The sequence below is a fragment of the Hypanus sabinus genome, chromosome 23, assembly GCF_030144855.1.
Source record: "Hypanus sabinus isolate sHypSab1 chromosome 23, sHypSab1.hap1, whole genome shotgun sequence".
NCBI classification, from domain to species: domain Eukaryota; kingdom Metazoa; phylum Chordata; class Chondrichthyes; order Myliobatiformes; family Dasyatidae; genus Hypanus; species Hypanus sabinus.
This window is the reverse complement of record NC_082728.1, coordinates 58005408-58026984: the sequence shown is the minus strand read 5'-3', so window position 1 is coordinate 58026984 and position 21577 is coordinate 58005408. Positions and strand designations below refer to the sequence as shown.

The 21577-nt window shown below is 47.3% G+C and overlaps 1 protein-coding gene across 1 annotated transcript in view; it reads right to left on the bottom strand.

The window, feature by feature from the left end:
• The window catches only part of LOC132380273 (unconventional myosin-XV-like), a 909717-nt gene that overhangs the window by 540226 nt on the left and 347914 nt on the right, over positions 1–21577 (bottom strand). The window contains exons 19-20 of the mRNA XM_059949029.1: positions 15443–15574; positions 14854–14979 (exon numbers count right to left, since the gene is read on the bottom strand). Coding sequence (XP_059805012.1) covers positions 14854–14979; positions 15443–15574 — 258 coding nt within the window. The remainder of the gene's footprint in view (positions 1–14853; positions 14980–15442; positions 15575–21577) is intronic.

Here is a 21577-nt window from a genome sequence, read left to right as displayed (position 1 = left end):
GTGTTCAGGGAGTGTTACTGAGTATCGACATGTGTGGGACAGTGTTCAGGCAGTGTTACTGAGTATCGACATGTGTGGGACAGTGTTCAGGGAGTGTTACTGAGTATCGACATGTGTGGGACAGTGTTCAGGCAGTGTTACTGAGTATCGACATGTGTGGGACAGTGTTCAGAGAGTATTACTGAGTATCTGCATGTGAGGGACAGTGTTCAGGGAGTGTTACTGAGTATCGACATGTGTGGGACAGTGTTCAGGGAGTGTTACTGAGTATCGACATGTGTGGGACAGTGTTCAGGGAGTGTTACTGAGTATCGACATGTGTGGGACAGTGTTCAGGGAGTGTTACTGAGTATCGACATGTGTGGGACAGTGTTCAGAGAGTGTTACTGAGTATCTAAATGTGTGGGACAGTGTTCAGGGAGTGTTACTGAGTATCTACATGTATGGGACAGTGTTCAGGGAGTGTTACTGAGTATCTACATGTGTAGGACAGTGTTCAGGGAGTGTTACTGAGTATCTACATGTGTGGGACAGTGTTCATGGAGTGTTACTGAGTATCTACATGTATGGGACAGTGTTCAGGGAGTGTTACTGAGTATCTACATGTATGGGACAGTGTTCAGGGAGTGTTACTGAGTATCAACATGTGCGGGAAAGTGTTCAGGGAGTGTTACTGAGTATCTACATGTGTGGGACAGTGTTCAGAGAGTGTTACTGAGTACATGTGTGGGACAGTGTTCAGGGAGTGTTACTGAGTATCTACATGTGTGGGACAGTGTTCAGAGAGTGTTACTGAGTACATGTGTGGGACAGTGTTCAGGGAGTGTTACTGAGTATCTACATGTGTGGGACAGTGTTCAGGGAGTGTTACTGAGTATCTACATGTGTGGGACAGTGATCAGGGAGTGTTACTGAGTATCGACATGTGTGGGACAGTGTTCAGAGAGTGTTACAGAGTATCTACATGTGTGGGACAGTGTTCAGGGAGTGTTACTGAGTATCGACATGTGTGGGACAGTGTTCAGGGAGTGTTACTGAGTATATACATGTGTGGGACAGTGTTCAGGGAGTGTTACTGAGTATCGACATGTGCGGGAAAGTGTTCAGGGAGTGTTACTGATTATCTACATGTGTGGGACAGTGTTCAGGGAGTTTTACTGAGTATCGACATGTGCGGGAAAGTGTTCAGGGAGTGTTACTGAGTATCGACATGTGTGGGACAGTGTTCGGGGAGTGTTACTGAGTATCGACATGTGCGGGAAAGTGTTCAGGGAGTGTTACTGAGTATCTACATGTGTGGGACAGTGTTCAGGGAGTGTTACAGAGTATCGACATGTGTGGGACAGTGTTCAGGGAGTGTTACAGAGTATCTACATGTGTGGGACAGTGTTCAGGGAGTGTTATTGAATATCTACATGTGTGGGACAGTGTTCAGAGAGTGTTACAGAGTATCTACATGTGTGGGACAGTGTTCAGGGAGTGTTACTGAGTATCTACATGTGTGGGACAGTGTTCAGGGAGTGTTACTGAGTATCGACATGTGTGGGACAGTGTTCAGGGAGTGTTACTGAGTATCTACATGTGTGGGACAGTGTTCAGAGAGTGTTACTGAGTATCTACATGCGTGGGACAGTGATCAGGGAGGGTTACTGAGTATCTACATGTGTGGACAGTGTTCAGGGAGTGTTACTGTGTATCTACATGTGTGGGACAGTGTTCAGGGAGTGTTACTGAGTATATACATGTGTGGGACAGTGTTCAGGGAGTGTTACTGAGTATCGACATGTGCGGGAAAGTGTTCAGGGAGTGTTACTGATTATCTACATGTGTGGGACAGTGTTCAGGGAGTTTTACTGAGTATCGACATGTGCGGGAAAGTGTTCAGGGAGTGTTACTGAGTATCGACATGTGTGGGACAGTGTTCAGGGAGTGTTACTGAGTATCGACATGTGCGGGAAAGTGTTCAGGGAGTGTTACTGAGTATCTACATGTGTGGGACAGTGTTCAGGGAGTGTTACAGAGTATCGACATGTGTGGGACAGTGTTCAGGGAGTGTTACAGAGTATCTACATGTGTGGGACAGTGTTCAGGGAGTGTTATTGAATATCTACATGTGTGGGACAGTGTTCAGGGAGTGTTACTGAGTATCGACATGTGTGGGACAGTGTTCAGGGAGTGTTACTGAGTATCTACATGTGTGGGACAGTGTTCAGGGTGTGTTACTGAGTATCTACATGTGTGGGACAGTGTTCAGGGAGTGTTGCTGAGTATATACATGTGTGGGACAGTGTTCAGGGAGTGTTACTGAGTATCTACATGTGTGGGACAGTGTTCAGGGAGTGTTACTGAGTATCGACATGTGTGGGACAGTGTTCAGGGAGTGTTACTGAGTATCTACATGTGTGGGACAGTGTTCAGGGAGTGTTACTGAGTATCTGCATGTGAGGGACAGTGTTCAGGGAGTGTTACTGAGTATCGACATGTGTGGGACAGTGTTCAGAGAGTGTTACAGAGTATCTACATGTGTGGGACAGTGTTCAGGGAGTGTTACTGAGTATCTACATCTGTGGGACAGTGTTCAGGGAGTGTTACTGAGTATCGACATGTGTGGGACAGTGTTCAGGGAGTGTTACTGAGTATCTGCATGTGTGGGACAGTGTTCAGAGAGTGTTACTGAGTACCTACATGTGTGGGACAGTGATCAGGGAGTGTTACTGAGTATCTACATGTGTGGGACAGTGTTCAGGGAGTGTTACTGTGTATCTACATGTGTGGGACAGTGTTCAGGGAGTGTTACTGAGTATATACATGTGTGGGACAGTGTTCAGGGAGTGTTACTGAGTATCGACATGTGCGGGAAAGTGTTCAGGGAGTGTTACTGATTATCTACATGTGTGGGACAGTGTTCAGGGAGTGTTACTGAGTATCGACATGTGCGGGAAAGTGTTCAGGGAGTATTACTGAGTATCGACATGTGTGGGACAGTGTTCAGGGAGTGTTACTGAGTATCTACATGTGTGGGACAGTGTTCAGGGAGTGTTACTGAGTATCTACATGTGTGGGACAGTGTTCAGGGAGTGTTACTGAGTATCTACATGTGTGGGACAGTGTTCAGGGAGTGTTACTGAGTATCTACATGTGTGGGACAGTGATCAGGGAGTGTTACTGAGTATCTACATGTGAGGGACAGTGTTCAGGGAGTGTTACTGAGTATCTACATCTGTGGGACAGTGTTCAGGGAGTGTTACTGAGTATCTACATGTGAAGGACAGTGTTCAGGGAGTGTTACTGAGTATCTACATGTGTGGGACAGTGTTCAGGGAGTGTTACTGAGTATCTACATGTGTGGGACAGTGTTCAGGGAGTGTTGCTGAGTATCTACATGTGTGGGACAGTGTTCAGGGAGTGTTACTGAGTATCTACATGTGAAGGACAGGTTTCAGGGAGTGTTACTGAGTATCTACATGTGTGGGACAGTGTTCAGGGAGTGTTACTGAGTATCTACATGTGTGGGACAGTGTTCAGGGAGTGTTACTGAGTATCTACATGTGAAGGACAGGTTTCAGGGAGTGTTACTGAGTATCTACATGTGTGGGACAGTGTTCAGGGAGTGTTACTGAGTATCTACATCTGTGGGACAGTGTTCAGGGAGTGTTACTGAGTATCTACATGTGAAGGACAGTGTTCAGGGAGTGTTACTGAGTATCTACATCTGTGGGACAGTGTTCAGGGAGTGTTACTGAGTATCTACATGTGTGGGACAGTGTTCAGGGAGTGTTACTGAGTATCTACATCTGTGGGACAGTGTTCAGGGAGTGTTACTGAGTATCTACATGTGAAGGACAGTGTTCAGGGAGTGTTACTGAGTATCTACATGTGTGGGACAGTGTTCAGGGAGTGTTACTGAGTATCTACATGTGTGGGACAGTGTTCAGGGAGTGTTGCTGAGTATCTACATGTGTGGGACAGTGTTCAGGGAGTGTTACTGAGTATCTACATGTGAAGGACAGGTTTCAGGGAGTGTTACTGAGTATCTACATGTGTGGGACAGTGTTCAGGGAGTGTTACTGAGTATCTACATGTGTGGGACAGTGTTCAGGGAGTGTTGCTGAGTATCTACATGTGTGGGACAGTGTTCAGGGAGTGTTACTGAGTATCTACATGTGTGGGACAGTGTTCCGGGAGTGTTACTGAGTATCTACATGTGTGGGACAGTGTTCAGGGAGTGTTACTGAGTATCTGCATGTGAGGGACAGTGTTCAGGGAGTGTTACTGAGTATCGACATGTGTGGGACAGTGTTCAGGGAGTGTTGCTGAGTATAAACATGTGAGGGACAGTGTTCAGAGAGTGTTACTGAGTATCGACATGTGTGGGACAGTGTTCAGGGAGTGTTACTGAGTATCTATATGTGTGGGACAGTGTTCAGGGAGTGTTGCTGAGTATCAACATGTGCGGGAAAGTGTTCAGGGAGTGTTACTGAGTATCGACATGTGAGGGACAGTGTTCAGAGAGTGTCACTGAGTATCTACATGTGTGGGACAGTGTTCAGAGAGTGTTACTGAGTACATGTGTGGGACAGTGTTCAGGGAGTGTTACTGAGTATCGACATGTGTGGGACAGTGTTCAGAGAGTGTTACAGAGTATCTACATGTGTGGGACAGTGTTCAGGGAGTGTTACTGAGTATCTACATGTGAGGGACAGTGTTCAGGGAGTGTTACTGAGTATCGACATGTGTGGGACAGTGTTCAGGGAGTGTTACTGAGTATCTATATGTGTGGGACAGTGTTCAGGGAGTGTTGCTGAGTATCAACATGTGCGGGAAAGTGTTCAGGGAGTGTTACTGAGTATCGACATGTGAGGGACAGTGTTCAGAGAGTGTCACTGAGTATCTACATGTGTGGGACAGTGTTCAGAGAGTGTTACTGAGTACATGTGTGGGACAGTGTTCAGGGAGTGTTACTGAGTATCGACATGTGTGGGACAGTGTTCAGAGAGTGTTACAGAGTATCTACATGTGTGGGACAGTGTTCAGGGAGTGTTACTGAGTATCTACATGTGTGGGACAGTGTTCAGGGAGTGTTACTGAGTATCGACATGTGTGGGACAGTGTTCAGAGAGTGTTACAGAGTATCTACATGTGTGGGACAGTGTTCAGGGAGTGTTACTGAGTATCTACATGTGTGGGACAGAGTTCAGGGAGTGTTACTGAGTATCGACATGTGTGGGACAGTGTTCAGGGAGTGTTACTGAGTATCTGCATGTGTGGGACAGTGTTCAGAGAGTGTTACTGAGTATCTACATGTGTGGGACAGTGAGCAGGGAGGGTTACTGAGTATGTACATGTGTGGGACAGTGTTCAGGGAGTGTTACTGTGTATCTACATGTGTGGGACAGTGTTCAGGGAGTGTTACTGAGTATATACATGTGTGGGACAGTGTTCAGGGAGTGTTACTGAGTATCGACATGTGCGGGAAAGTGTTCAGGGAGTGTTACTGATTATCTACATGTGTGGGACAGTGTTCAGGGAGTGTTACTGAGTATCGACATGTGCGGGAAAGTGTTCAGGGAGTGTTACTGAGTATCGACATGTGTGGGACAGTGTTCAGGGAGTGTTACTGAGTATCGACATGTGTGGGACAGTGTTCAGGGAGTGTTACTGAGTATCTACATGTGTGGGACAGTGTTCAGGGAGTGTTACTGAGTATCTACATGTGTGGGACAGTGTTCAGGGAGTGTTACTGTGTATCTACATGTGTGGGACAGTGTTCAGGGAGTGTTACTGAGTATATACATGTGTGGGACAGTGTTCAGGGAGTGTTACTGAGTATCGACATGTGCGGGAAAGTGTTCAGGGAGTGTTACTGATTATCTACATGTGTGGGACAGTGTTCAGGGAGTGTTACTGAGTATCGACATGTGCGGGAAAGTGTTCAGGGAGTATTACTGAGTATCGACATGTGTGGGACAGTGTTCAGGGAGTGTTACTGAGTATCTACATGTGTGGGACAGTGTTCAGGGAGTGTTACTGAGTATCTACATGTGTGGGACAGTGTTCAGGGAGTGTTACTGAGTATCTACATGTGTGGGACAGTGTTCAGGGAGTGTTACTGAGTATCTACATGTGTGGGACAGTGATCAGGGAGTGTTACTGAGTATCTACATGTGAGGGACAGTGTTCAGGGAGTGTTACTGAGTATCTACATCTGTGGGACAGTGTTCAGGGAGTGTTACTGAGTATCTACATGTGAAGGACAGTGTTCAGGGAGTGTTACTGAGTATCTACATGTGTGGGACAGTGTTCAGGGAGTGTTACTGAGTATCTACATGTGTGGGACAGTGTTCAGGGAGTGTTACTGAGTATCTACATGTGTGGGACAGTGTTCAGGGAGTGTTGCTGAGTATCTACATGTGTGGGACAGTGTTCAGGGAGTGTTACTGAGTATCTACATGTGTGGGACAGTGTTCCGGGAGTGTTACTGAGTATCTACATGTGTGGGACAGTGTTCAGGGAGTGTTACTGAGTATCTGCATGTGAGGGACAGTGTTCAGGGAGTGTTACTGAGTATCGACATGTGAGGGACAGTGTTCAGGGAGTGTTACTGAGTATCTGCATGTGTGGGACAGTGTTCAGAGAGTGTTACTGAGTATCTACATGTGTGGGACAGTGAGCAGGGAGGGTTACTGAGTATGTACATGTGTGGGACAGTGTTCAGGGAGTGTTACTGTGTATCTACATGTGTGGGACAGTGTTCAGGGAGTGTTACTGAGTATATACATGTGTGGGACAGTGTTCAGGGAGTGTTACTGAGTATCGACATGTGCGGGAAAGTGTTCAGGGAGTGTTACTGATTATCTACATGTGTGGGACAGTGTTCAGGGAGTGTTACTGAGTATCGACATGTGCGGGAAAGTGTTCAGGGAGTGTTACTGAGTATCGACATGTGTGGGACAGTGTTCAGGGAGTGTTACTGAGTATCGACATGTGTGGGACAGTGTTCAGGGAGTGTTACTGAGTATCTACATGTGTGGGACAGTGTTCAGGGAGTGTTACTGAGTATCTACATGTGTGGGACAGTGTTCAGGGAGTGTTACTGTGTATCTACATGTGTGGGACAGTGTTCAGGGAGTGTTGCTGAGTATAAACATGTGTGGGACAGTGTTCAGGGAGTGTTACTGAGTATCTATATGTGTGGGACAGTGTTCAGGGAGTGTTGCTGAGTATCAACATGTGCGGGAAAGTGTTCAGGGAGTGTTACTGAGTATCGACATGTGAGGGACAGTGTTCAGAGAGTGTCACTGAGTATCTACATGTGTGGGACAGTGTTCAGAGAGTGTTACTGAGTACATGTGTGGGACAGTGTTCAGGGAGTGTTACTGAGTATCGACATGTGTGGGACAGTGTTCAGAGAGTGTTACAGAGTATCTACATGTGTGGGACAGTGTTCAGGGAGTGTTACTGAGTATCTACATGTGTGGGACAGTGTTCAGGGAGTGTTACTGAGTATCGACATGTGTGGGACAGTGTTCAGAGAGTGTTACAGAGTATCTACATGTGTGGGACAGTGTTCAGGGAGTGTTACTGAGTATCTACATGTGTGGGACAGAGTTCAGGGAGTGTTACTGAGTATCGACATGTGTGGGACAGTGTTCAGGGAGTGTTACTGAGTATCTGCATGTGTGGGACAGTGTTCAGAGAGTGTTACTGAGTATCTACATGTGTGGGACAGTGAGCAGGGAGGGTTACTGAGTATGTACATGTGTGGGACAGTGTTCAGGGAGTGTTACTGTGTATCTACATGTGTGGGACAGTGTTCAGGGAGTGTTACTGAGTATATACATGTGTGGGACAGTGTTCAGGGAGTGTTACTGAGTATCGACATGTGCGGGAAAGTGTTCAGGGAGTGTTACTGATTATCTACATGTGTGGGACAGTGTTCAGGGAGTGTTACTGAGTATCGACATGTGCGGGAAAGTGTTCAGGGAGTGTTACTGAGTATCGACATGTGTGGGACAGTGTTCAGGGAGTGTTACTGAGTATCGACATGTGTGGGACAGTGTTCAGGGAGTGTTACTGAGTATCTACATGTGTGGGACAGTGTTCAGGGAGTGTTACTGAGTATCTACATGTGTGGGACAGTGTTCAGGGAGTGTTACAGAGTATCGACATGTGTGGGACAGTGTTCAGGGAGTGTTACTGAGTATCTACATGTGTGGGACAGTGTTCAGGGAGTGTTACTGAGTATCTACATGTGTGGGACAGTGTTCAGGGAGTGTTACTGAGTATCTTCATGTGTGGGACAGTGATCAGGGAGTGTTACTGAGTATCTACATGTGTGGGACAGTGTTCAGGGAGTGTTACTGAGTATCGACATGTGTGGGACAGTGTTCAGGGAGTGTTACTGAGTATCTACATGTGTGGGACAGTGTTCAGGGAGTGTTACTGAGTATCTACATGTGTGGGACAGTGTTCAGGGAGTGTTTTACTGAGTATCTACATGTGTGGGACAGTGATCAGGGAGTGTTACTGAGTATCTACATGTGTGGGACTGTGTTCAGGGTGTGTTACTGAGTATCTACATGTGTGGGACAGTGTTCAGGGAGTGTTACTGAGTATCTACATGTGAGGGACAGTGTTCAGGGAGTGTTACTGAGTATCTACATCTGTGGGACAGTGTTCAGGGAGTGTTACTGAGTATCTACATGTGAAGGACAGTGTTCAGGGAGTGTTACTGAGTATCTACATGTGTGGGACAGTGTTCAGGGAGTGTTACTGAGTATCTACATGTGTGGGACAGTGTTCAGGGAGTGTTACTGAGTATCTACATGTGTGGGACAGTGTTCAGGGAGTGTTACTGAGTATCTACATGTGTGGGACAGTGTTCAGGGAGTGTTGCTGAGTATCTACATATGTGGGACAGTGTTCAGGGAGTGTTACTGAGCATCTACATGTGTGGGACAGTGTTCAGGGAGTGTTACTGAGTATCTACATGTGTGGGACAGTGTTCAGGGAGTGTTACTGAGTATCTGCATGTGAGGGACAGTGTTCAGGGAGTGTTACTGAGTATCGACATGTGTGGATCAGTGTTCAGGGAGTGTTACTGAGTATCGACATGTGTGGGACAGTGTTCAGGGAGTGTTACTGAGTATCGACATGTGTGGGACAGTGTTCAGGCAGTGTTACTGAGTATCGACATGTGTGGGACAGTGTTCAGGGAGTGTTACTGAGTATCTGCATGTGAGGGACAGTGTTCAGGGAGTGTTACTGAGTATCGACATGTGTGGGACAGTGTTCAGGGAGTGTTACTGAGTATCGACATGTGTGGGACAGTGTTCAGGGAGTGTTACTGAGTATCTGCATGTGAGGGACAGTGTTCAGGGAGTGTTACTGAGTATCGACATGTGTGGGACAGTGTTCAGGGAGTGTTACTGAGTATCTACATGTGTGGGACAGTGTTCTGGGAGAGTTACTGAGTATCTACATGTGAGGGACAGTGTTCAGGGAGTGTTACTGAGTATCTACATGTGAGGGACAGTGTTCAGAGAGTGTTACTGAGTATCTACATGTGTGGGACAGTGTTCAGAGAGTGTTACTGAGTATCTACATGTGTGGGACAGTGTTCAGGGAGTGTTACTGAGTATCTACATGTGTGGGACAGTGTTCAGGGAGTGTTACTGAGTATCTACATGTGTGGGACAGTGTTCAGGGAGTGTTACTGAGTATCGACATGTGTGGGACAGTATTCAGAGAGTGTTACAGAGTATCTACATGTGTGGGACAGTGTTCAGGGAGTGTTACTGAGTATCTACATGTGTGGGACAGTGTTCAGGGAGTGTTACTGAGTATCGACATGTGTGGGACAGTGTTCAGGGAGTGTTACAGAGTATCGACATGAGAGGGACAGTGTTCAGGGAGTGTTACTGAGTATCGACATGTGAGGGACAGTGTTCAGAGAGTGTTACTGAGTATCTACATGTGTGGGACAGTGTTCAGAGAGTGTTACTGAGTACATGTGTGGGACAGTGTTCAGGGAGTGTTACTGAGTATCGACATGTGTGGGACAGTGTTCAGAGAGTGTTACAGAGTATCTACATGTGTGGGACAGTGTTCAGGGAGTGTTACTGAGTATCTACATGTGTGGGACAGTGTTCAGGGAGTGTTACTGAGTATCGACATGTGTGGGACAGTGTTCAGAGAGTGTTACAGAGTATCTACATGTGTGGGACAGTGTTCAGGGAGTGTTACTGAGTATCTACATGTGTGGGACAGTGTTCAGGGAGTGTTACTGAGTATCGACATGTGTGGGACAGTGTTCAGGGAGTGTTACTGAGTATCTACATGTGTGGGACAGTGTTCAGAGAGTGTTACTGAGTATCTACATGTGTGGGACAGTGATCAGGGAGGGTTACTGAGTATCTACATGTGTGGACAGTGTTCAGGGAGTGTTACTGTGTATCTACATGTGTGGGACAGTGTTCAGGGAGTGTTACTGAGTATATACATGTGTGGGACAGTGTTCAGGGAGTGTTACTGAGTATCGACATGTGCGGGAAAGTGTTCAGGGAGTGTTACTGATTATCTACATGTGTGGGACAGTGTTCAGGGAGTGTTACTGAGTATCGACATGTGCGGGAAAGTGTTCAGGGAGTGTTACTGAGTATCGACATGTGTGGGACAGTGTTCAGGGAGTGTTACTGAGTATCGACATGTGCGGGAAAGTGTTCAGGGAGTGTTACTGAGTATCTACATGTGTGGGACAGTGTTCAGGGAGTGTTACAGAGTATCGACATGTGTGGGACAGTGTTCAGGGAGTGTTACTGAGTATCTGCATGTGAGGGACAGTGTTCAGGGAGTGTTACTGAGTATCGACATGTGTGGGACAGTGTTCAGGGAGTGTTACTGAGTATCTACATGTGTGGGACAGTGTTCTGGGAGAGTTACTGAGTATCTACATGTGAGGGACAGTGTTCAGGGAGTGTTACTGAGTATCTACATGTGAGGGACAGTGTTCAGAGAGTGTTACTGAGTATCTACATGTGTGGGACAGTGTTCAGAGAGTGTTACTGAGTATCTACATGTGTGGGACAGTGTTCAGGGAGTGTTACTGAGTATCTACATGTGTGGGACAGTGTTCAGGGAGTGTTACTGAGTATCTACATGTGTGGGACAGTGTTCAGGGAGTGTTACTGAGTATCGACATGTGTGGGACAGTATTCAGAGAGTGTTACAGAGTATCTACATGTGTGGGACAGTGTTCAGGGAGTGTTACTGAGTATCTACATGTGTGGGACAGTGTTCAGGGAGTGTTACTGAGTATCGACATGTGTGGGACAGTGTTCAGGGAGTGTTACAGAGTATCGACATGAGAGGGACAGTGTTCAGGGAGTGTTACTGAGTATCGACATGTGAGGGACAGTGTTCAGAGAGTGTTACTGAGTATCTACATGTGTGGGACAGTGTTCAGAGAGTGTTACTGAGTACATGTGTGGGACAGTGTTCAGGGAGTGTTACTGAGTATCGACATGTGTGGGACAGTGTTCAGAGAGTGTTACAGAGTATCTACATGTGTGGGACAGTGTTCAGGGAGTGTTACTGAGTATCTACATGTGTGGGACAGTGTTCAGGGAGTGTTACTGAGTATCGACATGTGTGGGACAGTGTTCAGAGAGTGTTACAGAGTATCTACATGTGTGGGACAGTGTTCAGGGAGTGTTACTGAGTATCTACATGTGTGGGACAGTGTTCAGGGAGTGTTACTGAGTATCGACATGTGTGGGACAGTGTTCAGGGAGTGTTACTGAGTATCTACATGTGTGGGACAGTGTTCAGAGAGTGTTACTGAGTATCTACATGTGTGGGACAGTGATCAGGGAGGGTTACTGAGTATCTACATGTGTGGACAGTGTTCAGGGAGTGTTACTGTGTATCTACATGTGTGGGACAGTGTTCAGGGAGTGTTACTGAGTATATACATGTGTGGGACAGTGTTCAGGGAGTGTTACTGAGTATCGACATGTGCGGGAAAGTGTTCAGGGAGTGTTACTGATTATCTACATGTGTGGGACAGTGTTCAGGGAGTGTTACTGAGTATCGACATGTGCGGGAAAGTGTTCAGGGAGTGTTACTGAGTATCGACATGTGTGGGACAGTGTTCAGGGAGTGTTACTGAGTATCGACATGTGCGGGAAAGTGTTCAGGGAGTGTTACTGAGTATCTACATGTGTGGGACAGTGTTCAGGGAGTGTTACAGAGTATCGACATGTGTGGGACAGTGTTCAGGGAGTGTTACAGAGTATCTACATGTGTGGGACAGTGTTCAGGGAGTGTTATTGAATATCTACATGTGTGGGACAGTGTTCAGGGAGTGTTACTGAGTATCGACATGTGTGGGACAGTGTTCAGGGAGTGTTACTGAGTATCTACATGTGTGGGACAGTGTTCAGGGTGTGTTACTGAGTATCTACATGTGTGGGACAGTGTTCAGGGAGTGTTGCTGAGTATATACATGTGTGGGACAGTGTTCAGGGAGTGTTACTGAGTATCTACATGTGTGGGACAGTGTTCAGGGAGTGTTACTGAGTATCGACATGTGTGGGACAGTGTTCAGGGAGTGTTACTGAGTATCTACATGTATGGGACAGTGTTCAGGGAGTGTTACTGAGTATCTACATGTGTGGGACAGTGTTCAGGGAGTGTTACTGAGTATCGACATGTGTGGGACAGTGTTCAGGGAGTGTTACTGAGTATCTACATGTATGGGACAGTGTTCAGGGAGTGTTACTGAGTATCTACATCTGTGGGACAGTGTTCAGGGAGTGTTACTGAGTATCTACATGTGTGGGACAGTGTTCAGGGAGTGTTACTGAGTATCTACATGTATGGGACAGTGTTCAGGGAGTGTTACTGAGTATCTACATGTGTGGGACAGTGTTCAGGGAGTGTTACTGAGTATCTGCATGTGAGGGACAGTGTTCAGGGAGTGTTACTGAGTATCGACATGTGAGGGACAGTGTTCAGAGAGTGTTACTGAGTATCGACATGTGTGGGACAGTGTTCAGGGAGTGTTACTGAGTATCTACATGTGTGGGACAGTGTTCAGGGAGTGTTGCTGAGTATCAACATGTGCGGGAAAGTGTTCAGGGAGTGTTACTGAGTATCGACATGTGAGGGACAGTGTTCAGAGAGTGTTACTGAGTATCTACATGTGTGGGACAGTGTTCAGAGAGTGTTACTGAGTACATGTGTGGGACAGTGTTCAGGGAGTGTTACTGAGTATCGACATGTGTGGGACAGTGTTCAGAGAGTGTTACAGAGTATCTACATGTGTGGGACAGTGTTCAGGGAGTGTTACTGAGTATCTACATGTGTGGGACAGTGTTCAGGGAGTGTTACTGAGTATCGACATGTGTGGGACAGTGTTCAGAGAGTGTTACAGAGTATCTACATGTGTGGGACAGTGTTCAGGGAGTGTTACTGAGTATCTACATGTGTGGGACAGTGTTCAGGGAGTGTTACTGAGTATCGACATGTGTGGGACAGTGTTCAGGGAGTGTTACTGAGTATCTACATGTGTGGGACAGTGTTCAGAGAGTGTTACTGAGTATCTACATGTGTGGGACAGTGATCAGGGAGGGTTACTGAGTATCTACATGTGTGGACAGTGTTCAGGGAGTGTTACTGTGTATCTACATGTGTGGGACAGTGTTCAGGGAGTGTTACTGAGTATATACATGTGTGGGACAGTGTTCAGGGAGTGTTACTGAGTATCGACATGTGCGGGAAAGTGTTCAGGGAGTGTTACTGATTATCTACATGTGTGGGACAGTGTTCAGGGAGTGTTACTGAGTATCGACATGTGCGGGAAAGTGTTCAGGGAGTGTTACTGAGTATCGACATGTGTGGGACAGTGTTCAGGGAGTGTTACTGAGTATCGACATGTGCGGGAAAGTGTTCAGGGAGTGTTACTGAGTATCTACATGTGTGGGACAGTGTTCAGGGAGTGTTACAGAGTATCGACATGTGTGGGACAGTGTTCAGGGAGTGTTACAGAGTATCTACATGTGTGGGACAGTGTTCAGGGAGTGTTATTGAATATCTACATGTGTGGGACAGTGTTCAGGGAGTGTTACTGAGTATCGACATGTGTGGGACAGTGTTCAGGGAGTGTTACTGAGTATCTACATGTGTGGGACAGTGTTCAGGGTGTGTTACTGAGTATCTACATGTGTGGGACAGTGTTCAGGGAGTGTTGCTGAGTATATACATGTGTGGGACAGTGTTCAGGGAGTGTTACTGAGTATCTACATGTGTGGGACAGTGTTCAGGGAGTGTTACTGAGTATCGACATGTGTGGGACAGTGTTCAGGGAGTGTTACTGAGTATCTACATGTATGGGACAGTGTTCAGGGAGTGTTACTGAGTATCTACATGTGTGGGACAGTGTTCAGGGAGTGTTACTGAGTATCTACATGTGAGGGACAGTGTTCAGGGAGTGTTACTGAGTATCTACATGAGTGGGACAGTGTTCAGGGAGTGTTACTGAGTATATACATGTGTGGGACAGTGTTCAGGGAGTGTTACTGAGTATCTACATGTGTGGGACAGTGTTCAGGGAGTGTTACTGAGTATCTACATGTGTGGGACAGTGTTCAGGGAGTGTTACTGAGTATCTACATGTGTGGGACAGTGTTCAGAGAGGGTTACTGAGTATCTACATGTGTGGTTTAACGTTCAGGGATCTTCATTCTCTCTCTGTCCTGTATGGTAAAATATTGAGGGAACTTTTACTTCACACCTAGTTTGTGTCTTCAATACCTCCTGGTGTTTCAGCTTTCCACCATTGCTCTCACTCACCTGGTAGGTCACTGCACCAGCATAATGTCTGACTGTGAAGACTGGCAGAGGCACCTTGGGCTTTACGTACCAAGGGTTGTTGTTATGTTGATAATGGCATTTCTGCAGAAAAGTGTGATCTGTTGCCTGAAAGGAAAAACATAAATCAGTTGTGTTTCACTGCATGTGTCCTAAATTCATGGGGAAATACAGATGGAAACAGGCCCTTTGGCCTATCCAGTATATGCTGACCGTCAACCACCTACTTACACAAATCCTACATCTATTCTCCCAAATTCCCATCAGTTCTTCACAGTTTTACCGCTGATTTACTGTTATGAACTGATCTGCTGATCTGTACACTTTTGGAATATGGAAGGATATAGACGGACTTGGAAGAAAGCCATGCGGTTTCAGGGAGAAGCACTGAGCAGTCAGCACCCGGTCCTCCGGAGCTGTGATGCAGTGTCTCTGCTGGCTGCAGCCTGGTGCTATCAACAATATTCCACCTCTGTGCGCCCATGCGACAACCTATAGTGCCTCACTGAATCACCACCACCCCAGCCTCAGCTGTGGAGGGGTACAGGGTTGGTCACAAAGTCCATCTGACCTGTGGCAGGCATGTTTGATCATCCAGAATCCGAAGAATTCCATTTGGCTTGGCTGTGATGAGGTTTAAACAGCTCTGTCGATCCGAGACAGGAATGAAAGCCCAACTGATCTGTTCCCGAGAGTACTCCTCCTGTGGGACAACAAAGGAGAGAGTTACAGTAAATATCTTAAATGCTTTTTGATAGATTTGCAGCATTTGAATCTGAGGAGATTCAGTAACAGTTCTGCATCCTGATTTATTTATAGAAGTATCTGCTATGATTTAGAGTTAAAGAACCACAGAAGGTCATAGCATAGAAGGAGACTGTTCATTTCCTATCTCATCTTGGTGACTGCCTCCAACCTACCCCCAGAGCTGCCTAAAACGGGTCTAAATCCTCATCCTTGTCCTTCCCTGGCCATGTTTGAGCTTCTGTGAAGGATGGAATATTCTCCATTCCCTAAGACATTCCCCCCAAGCCCTCTCAATGACATTTTCAGTTTCATTTCCTTGCCCTTACTATTCACCCAATCACAATCATTCATCATTCTAGAACATCCTAACTAATTTCCTCCTTTGGAAATAGCCCCAGGATCTCTAGTCAGTATCAACAAATAATGACAGAGTTTGACATCACTGGTATCATCGGCTGGAACAGTGGGTGACAGAATCGGGGAGTGGAGTGGAATGGTGTGAATAGGAGTGGAGTAGGTGAGGTGCAGTGTGGGCTGAGATTTTGAGGGATGACACAGATGTGATGGATCAGGAGTTGAAGGAGAGCAATGGGCTTGAGATAAAGTGGTGGAGGCTGCCGTGGGATATATAGATGGTGTAAACCAGGGTTTTCAACCTTTTTTATGCCATGGACCCTTATCACTAACCATGGACCCAGGCTGGGAATATCTGGTGCAGACTCTAGTGGTTCCCAAAGTGGGCGATATTACACCCTGGGGGCGGTGGGAGTTTCTAAGGGGGCAATAAAGATAAAAGGGGTGGTGGAAGGGTGATCAGTAGCAAGGGGATAGTTAAGGGATTACAGGGTTAACTTAAGAAATGAATTACTTTTTCTAAGCATTTGATTTCCATAATTGGATACAATGATTGCACGATCAACAACGATGCTGCTCTCCAGTGTGCGCTCAGTGGAAGAACAAACTGGACCAGGCCAACACCTCATAAATCTACAGTCATGCCACTCAGGGACTTGGGTTATATACTTTTTTTCTTCTTTGGGACTATGTTTTACTGAAATCATAACCATATGTTCTCTTTGTGCTGTGAGCTGTTGGTAATATGCTTTGCACCTTGTCCCAGAGAAACACTGTTTCATCTAGCTATATTCATGTATTAAACTTGTGGCTATATTCATGTATTAAACTTGTGGCTATATTCATGTGTTAAACTTGAACCTGAACTTGTAATCACCTCATCTCTTGCTAACCCGCCTCTGTTCTCCTGGACTTTTCTTATAGTTGTTGAACAGCAATGTGACGCTTCTGTGTGAGAAATGGGGACTGAAGAAATCACGTTATTTCCAGGCCCAGTCCAGCATTATTGCCATTCAATACTGTCATACAGTGTTGGCCAGTATAGTTCCCACACACTAATCACGCAGTGTCACAATTCCTGTGAATTAGGGTATGGCGTTCAATAAGATAAAAGTTCTAAATCTGTCCTATTGAATTGTGTCGACTACATTTCTCAAGCTCGTGGCCAACCAAGCTATCTCTGCTCCATTTTCTGTACCTTCAGGCAGTGTCAAGTTTTACCTAAGCAATTATGATGTTATAATCTTCCCCTTTATTGATTGCAGTACTTGAAGTTGGACTTAAACAATTGCCAATTGTCCATGGTTGTTAATCCATAACAAAAATGATCGAAGAAGACCTACTGACAAAGTGGTGTGGAGTATCTGAAATATGGATTTATACCAGCACCAAGCAACCAACAGCAGCCAAAGTGTCTATTGTGTGAATTTTTTTTTTCAAATGAGGCAATGAAACTGTTCAGGCTCCTTGAATATTTGAAGAGAATACACTCTGATAAAGCAAATGAGAACTTGGCTTATTTTCAGTTATTTTGTAAAAACTTTCAGAAATGGAAAGCACTTCAAAACATTGTTTGCCAGCACTCCAGTACAAAACTGTGATGGTCTGTGTGCTTCATACAACATTTCATTGCTCATTGCTAAATCTGTAAAGTCCCATACCATTGGAGAAGAACTGGTTCTGCCAGCAGTAAGGGAGGTTCCGAGTACTGTTTTGCATAATTCCGCTCAGTGACAGCTCCATTAAAAGATGAACAGGTGAAGTAACTGAGAATGTGGAAGACTCATTGTGCAACATACTTAAAACAACAGAATTTGCTCTATACCGTACACAGGTTTTCAGCATATTTCCAGTGGTCCAGTTGAAACAAGAGTGAGAAAGGAGGCTACTCACAGCTCCGTGAGACTTATAAAGGAGCATTGATGACCTTTTGGCATTTTTCCAGTGGCCCAGTGGAATCGAGAATGAGAGAGGAGGCTGTTCACATGTCCGTGAGTGAGATTCAAAAAGGAGCATTTGTGGGCTTCCAACGTTTTTCTGGCAGCCCAATCGAATCAGAATGAGAGAGGAGGCTATTCACATGTCCGTGAGTGAGATTCAAAAAGGAGCATTCACAGGCTATTGCAGTTTTCTGGAGGCCCAATCAAATAGCAATTCATTAGCAAGGGCAAATACAAGTAAGGCTGGGACAAGCAGAATGGCCATTGTGTGAGTGGATCAGTGTCAGAGTGGGGAGTCTTTGGCTCATCAGGCTTGTGTCAGACAAAAGTTTCTTCTTCTTCAAACTTCCTCTGTTAGTGCAGTGAGGGTGGTTCCAGGGTCTGTGTTGTGTTCTCTGTGTGAGATAGGGGAACTCTGGGAGACATCCAGCCTCCCAGGTAACCACATCTGCCCCAGGTGCACCAAGCTGCAGCTCCTCAGAGAATGTGTTAAGGAACCTGAGCTGCAGCTTGATGACCTTTGGCTCAGATTGGAAACTGAGGAGGTGATAGATAGAAGCTACAGGGAGGTTGTCACCCCAACGTTTCAGGAGGCAGGTAACTGGGTGTCTGTCAGGAGACGGTGGGGAAATAGACAGTTAGTGCAGAGTACCCCATGGTTATTCCACTGTGGTAAACTATGCATACCTGTCTGGACACGCCCCCCCCCTCGCTGACTGCTCCTATGGCTCCTCCCACATACCCCTGTATAAAGGCGACTGGGGCACTGCTCCTCCCTCAGTCTTCAACATGGTCGTGTTCCCTTTCTCATTGTTAATAAAAGCCTATTGTTCACTTCCAGTCTTCTAGAGTTATTGATGGTGATTCAATTTTATTAACAGCGATTTTAAAACATGGAATGAATTTTACGACCCGACAGACTGGATATTGACCCTCAATCCCAGGAAGCTGGTAACGCTTTCGAACTCTGGCTAGCATGCTTCGAATCGTACCTGGAGGAGATTGAAGTGACCAAGCCTGCCATGATGTGCAGAGTTCTCCTCTCCAGGGTCAGTCCACGGGTCTACTTGATGATCAGGGACCAGCCAAGCTACCAGGGCGCGATGGATGCCCTCAAAAGACAATACCTGCAGCTGGTAAACACTGTCTACGCAAGACATCGCTTAGCAACAATGCAGGCTGGAGAGTCAAGCACTGAGTTTGTCTGGGCCCTACAGACACTCGGGCGGGCCTGTGATTGCAGGGGACTGACGGAGGAACAGCATGTGGAGCTCCTGGTACGAGACGCCTTCGTTACGGGGATCAGGTCAGTGTACGTGTGCCAGCGGCTGCTGGTAAACGCTGATCTTACCTTACATTCAACGATTGAGCTGGCCGACACGCTGGAGGCCGCTCTGCACAACGCTGACACTCTCCAGGTGCGTGATCTCCCGCCAGCCTCGTGGATGCTGCAGACCCTGCAACCCACTGGCGAATCGACCATGACTGCTGCCAGTCACAAGTCAGTGAAGTGTTACTTCTGCACACTCAAGAAGCACCCCCGAAAATGCTGCCTGGCCCCAGAAGCTACCTGCTCCAGCTGCGGAAAGAAAGGCCACTTCGCCAAGGCCTGTAAGTCCAAACCTCGAGCGGGGTCGAGCAGCGCCATGTGTGAGGCATGGGGGGCGCCATCTTGGTCAGCGCCACCTCGCACCGCCTCTGACCCACGGGTGCTTACCAGGCACCCCACCGCGCCAGACCAAGATGGCGATTCAACTCTGGCCTCCGTGACCCTCGACCAAAGTGCTCCACACCAGCTCGCAAGGTCAATGATGGACATCCTGATGGAGGGGCACAGGACTAGCGCCTGTTTGACACAGGCAGCACGGAGAGTTTTATTCACCCAGACACGGTGCAATGCTGCGGACTCATGACACGGCCGATAAGCCAGAGGGTCACCATGGCTTTTGGGTTGCATACAACGGACATCCGGGGGAGTTGTGTAGCGACACTGGTGGTGCAGGGCACAGAATATCGGGACTTTACATTACTGGTCATGCCTCGACTGTGTGCCCCTGTGCTATTGGGGCTCAACTTCCAGAACCACCTGAAAAGTGTGACAATGGAGTATGATGGGTCCCTCCCACCAATCACTGTCAGAAATCCCCAGTTCTGTAGGACTTCATCACATACCCTGCTACTGACCACACACACACACACACCGACCCGCACATCCCACCCAACACCATGCCAACAGCCGCGCCACGGACACCACTTGCGGCCTCTCCACCCTCAAGATCCCTCCCCCACCGCTGTTTGCCAACCTGAACCCCGACTGTAAACCTGTGGCAACTGAAAGCAGGAGGTACAGTGTGGGGGACAGGGCCTTCATTAAGTCGGAGGTGCAGCGGCTGCTCAGGGAGGGGATCATTGAGCCAAGCACAAGCCCTTGGAGGGCCCAGGTGGTCGTTGTTCAGACCGGGCAGAAAAATAGGATGGTCATGGACTATAGCCAGACCATCAATAGGTTCACGCAGCTTGACGCGTACCCCCTACCCCGCATCGCGGATATGGTCAATCAGATAGCTCAATACAAGGTGTACTCGACCATAGACCTAAAATCTGCTTACCGTCAGCTCCCCATCCGCCCAGAGGACCACCCTTACACCGCCTTCGAGGCAGGCGGCGGGCTCTATCACTTCCTGCACGTCCCTTTCGGTGTCATAAATGGTGTCTCTGTCTTCAAGAGGGAAATGGACCGGATGGTGGACCAGTGCCAACTGAAGGCCATGTTCCCATATCTGGATAACATCACCATCTGCGGTCACGACTGGCAGGATCACAACACCAACCTCCAACGATTTTTCCAAGCGGCCAAAGCTCTTAACCTCACCTATAACAGGGACAAGTGTGTGTTCGGAACCACCCGACTTGCTATCCTTGGGTATGTCGTGGAGAGCGGGGTCATTGGCTCTGACCCCGACCGTATGCGCCCCCTGTTCCCAACACCCTCAGAGCCCTCAAAAGGTGCCTGGGCTTCTTTTCCCATTACGCCCAATGGGTCCCTCACTACTCAGACGAGGCCCACACCCTGGTCAAGTCCACCACATTTCCCCTCTCAGCCGAGGCCCGCACAGCCTTCAGCCGCATTAAAGGGGACATTGCCAAAGCAACGATGCGTGCGGTGGACGAAACCATTCCTCTCCAAGTAGAGAGTGACGCCTCCGACTTTGCGCTGGCTGCTACCCTCAATCAGGCAGGAAGGCCGGTAGCATTCTTCTCTCGTACACTTCAGGGCCCTGAAATTCGGCACTCCGTGGTGGAGAAAGAAGCCCAGGCCATAGTGGAAGCTATTAGGCAAAAATGATAAAATTTTGAGGATGAGTATAGAACTCTCCACCTACAACTATGATATCCTGTAGCAGCCTGGAAGGCTCAATGAGCCCCCTGATGCCCTATCCCGAGGAACATGTGCCAGCATGCAGATTGACTGGCTATACGCCCTCCATACAGATCTTTGCCACCTGGGGGTCACCCAGTTTTTACCATTTCGTGAAAGCCCGGAACGTGCCTTACTCCCTTGAGGAAATCAGGACGATGACCAGGGACTGCCAAGTCTGCGCTGAGTGCAAACCGCACTTCTACCGTCCTGAACAGGCACAACTTATCAAGGCCACCCGCCCCTT